The sequence below is a fragment of the Callorhinus ursinus genome, unplaced genomic scaffold, assembly GCF_003265705.2.
Source record: "Callorhinus ursinus isolate GAN/ISIS: 27379988/994484 unplaced genomic scaffold, GSC_fseal_2.0 scaffold4, whole genome shotgun sequence".
NCBI classification, from domain to species: Eukaryota; Metazoa; Chordata; class Mammalia; order Carnivora; family Otariidae; genus Callorhinus; species Callorhinus ursinus.
Window position 1 is genome coordinate 99,186,786 of NW_027397066.1, and position 2,460 is coordinate 99,189,245.

General features: G+C 38.4%; 1 protein-coding gene across 1 annotated transcript in view; it reads right to left on the minus strand.

The window, feature by feature from the left end:
* Nucleotides 1-1,435: 1,435 nt before the first annotated feature.
* Nucleotides 1,436-2,460, minus strand: part of LOC141372542 (rho GTPase-activating protein 20-like) — a 30,974-nt gene continuing 29,949 nt past the window's right edge. Inside the window, exon 9 of the mRNA XM_073891260.1 lies at nucleotides 1,436-1,566. Coding sequence (XP_073747361.1) covers nucleotides 1,436-1,566 — 131 coding nt within the window. The remainder of the gene's footprint in view (nucleotides 1,567-2,460) is intronic.

Sequence of the window (2,460 nt, forward strand, 5' to 3'; positions counted from 1 at the left end):
GTCTAGTTTGATTCTCTGTTCCCAGATTGGTAGAAATTCAGGATCTCTTAATTTCCCCCAGGAGTGTGTCTATGTTCTGGAGTCTTCTAGTGCCAGGGAGTTAGGAAGCTATGAAATGGTGAGATGGCACTTATCTGGTGCTTTGTGTCATTGATGTATACTAGCATCTGCTGACATGTCCTAACTCCTCTCTTGTCCTGGGGAATTGGTTAGTACTACTGTTGTTGAGACATGTCTTTCAAACCTGGTGGCTCTCTGTATTTCTTCCATACTCTTCTGGAATTGATGGGAACACTTTACTTACTGATCTGTTCCATGCTGAGGTATAAGAAACTCTCTGTGGACCCACAGGGCCCCATCTTTCTTAGACAAGTCAGTTAGCTATTCTGTGAGGCCTTCCTGCTTTCTTTGGCTTCTATCCAGGAAAAGGGGCAGATGTCCCATGTACCTAATGGTTTTGGGCTTTTCCCATGAAATTTCCACCTAAATCTTCTACTCTATGCCATGAATAAGTTTTGTTGACTAGAAAGCTAAATTTTTAAAACTCATAAGAAACAAAGAGCTCCCTTTTCCTCATATTCTCCTCTAGCTTCTATTCCCTGAGTAAGTGATTTAGTTGTCCGTAAGACAGCTGAAGACAGGGAGAAGGATAGAGGCAAAGAATACGTGAGGTAAAAAATCAGTTATTATTTCAAAGATACTTTCTACCACACTTGGAATGCCTTTTAGGAAATGCTGATTATTATCCACTGAGGATTAAAAGTCAATGAATAGAAGGATATGTGTAGTAGTGGTGCTGCCTTGAGTTTTGATTATCATGTGTGGTCTTAATAAATAATGAATGCCTCCTTGTCTTGTAAATCACTGTCTTTGGCATGGTCCTTTGCACAGTCCTCTCCCACATTACCTCTTGAAAAGCCTTTCTAGCTTCTAGGAACTCTTCCTCCACCATATGTTGAAGACATGGGGACCAGCAGGGAGCCAACACCAATAAACAGACTCCTAGGTTAGCTCCAGATGAGCTGCCATATGACTTCAGGTGCACAAGTGACCTCAGCTGAGACCAGAACTGCTCAGATGAGACTCCACTGAAGTGTTGATATGAATCATAAGCAAATAAAATAGTTGTCTAACCCATTGAGTTATGGAATTATTTTTATTACATCAATATAAAAATATACAATACACTACAGTACAAAAGAGTACATAATATGATATGGTAGGCATTGAAGACAGAGGAGATACTTTGTGGGAAGATTTCCTCAATATGGATAATACGAGATGAGGGAGAAGAAAAATTCAAATGGGATGAGCGAGTTCCTTGGAAGGGGCTCATTTTTTAGTCATTGGAAAAGGAGTTCATTTCATTTTCTATTTTATAAAAAATAAAAAGGAAGAGTCAAGTGTCATTATGGAGATTCTAGTCTTCAGTGACTTAGAAAACTGTAGACAGGTAGCTGGGTGGACCCATGCCAGATGCGGTCTTGGTATCATACTGCAGTTGTGCCTTTTTGTAAATCACTACCACTCTCACTGGCTTGGATTCAAGAGGTTGTTTTTCCGTCACTGATGGAATGAAAAACAAACAGTTGTCTTATATAAGCATATTTTCAGACACTCCACGAGATTTATTTTAATTCCTGATGACATGTATTTACCTAAAGATTTCCTCAAAGGAATGATGTAAACGTCATAAAACCAAGAAATGTCAAATATATGGAGGGATTGATGATACGTGTCTCCAGGTTCGGAATCGAGAGTCTACCTTATAAGGTGGACTGCTGCCAGGTAGCTGTGATTAGCTAGGTTCAAATAATACTAGCTCTAGTCTCAGGGCCAATCGTCCTAGTCATTTTAATGTCTTTTTTTTGGAATTTATTTTATATCCATCATCTTATTTAATCATTACAACAATTCTAAGATTTAGACATTATTTTTATCCACATTTTAGAGATGAATAAACTGATACTGAGCTAGAATAACTGGCCAAAGATAATATAGCTGGTAAATGGGGGCAAAGGAATTTAGAATCTGGAGAGGTCGTTTGACGTCAAGTCAAGTCCTTTTTTCTCAATGATGCCAGTTCTTTTCAACCCGTTTCAAAGGGCACTGGAATCCTATGGTGCCTCAAGAACCCCTGAGAAAAAAGAGGAGGGAGGGGAAGAAAGGCCCCTCACTCTGGCTTCAACCAGAGCACCACTAATACCCATATATATATATATTATGTTGATATATCTATATAGAATAAGTATCTCAATATATATATAACTACATATATATGTATGATGATATATAGATATATAATTAGCACCCATTTAGAATTTGTTAGAAAAAATTCCCAAACACGGTAGCATACCATGATGAGTCCTAATGCCGTTATGATCTACACTAGAAACTTCTTGAAATCAGAGACCTCATCTTATCCTTTCTTTGGTCTCACAACAGTGTGGAACCTCCCTT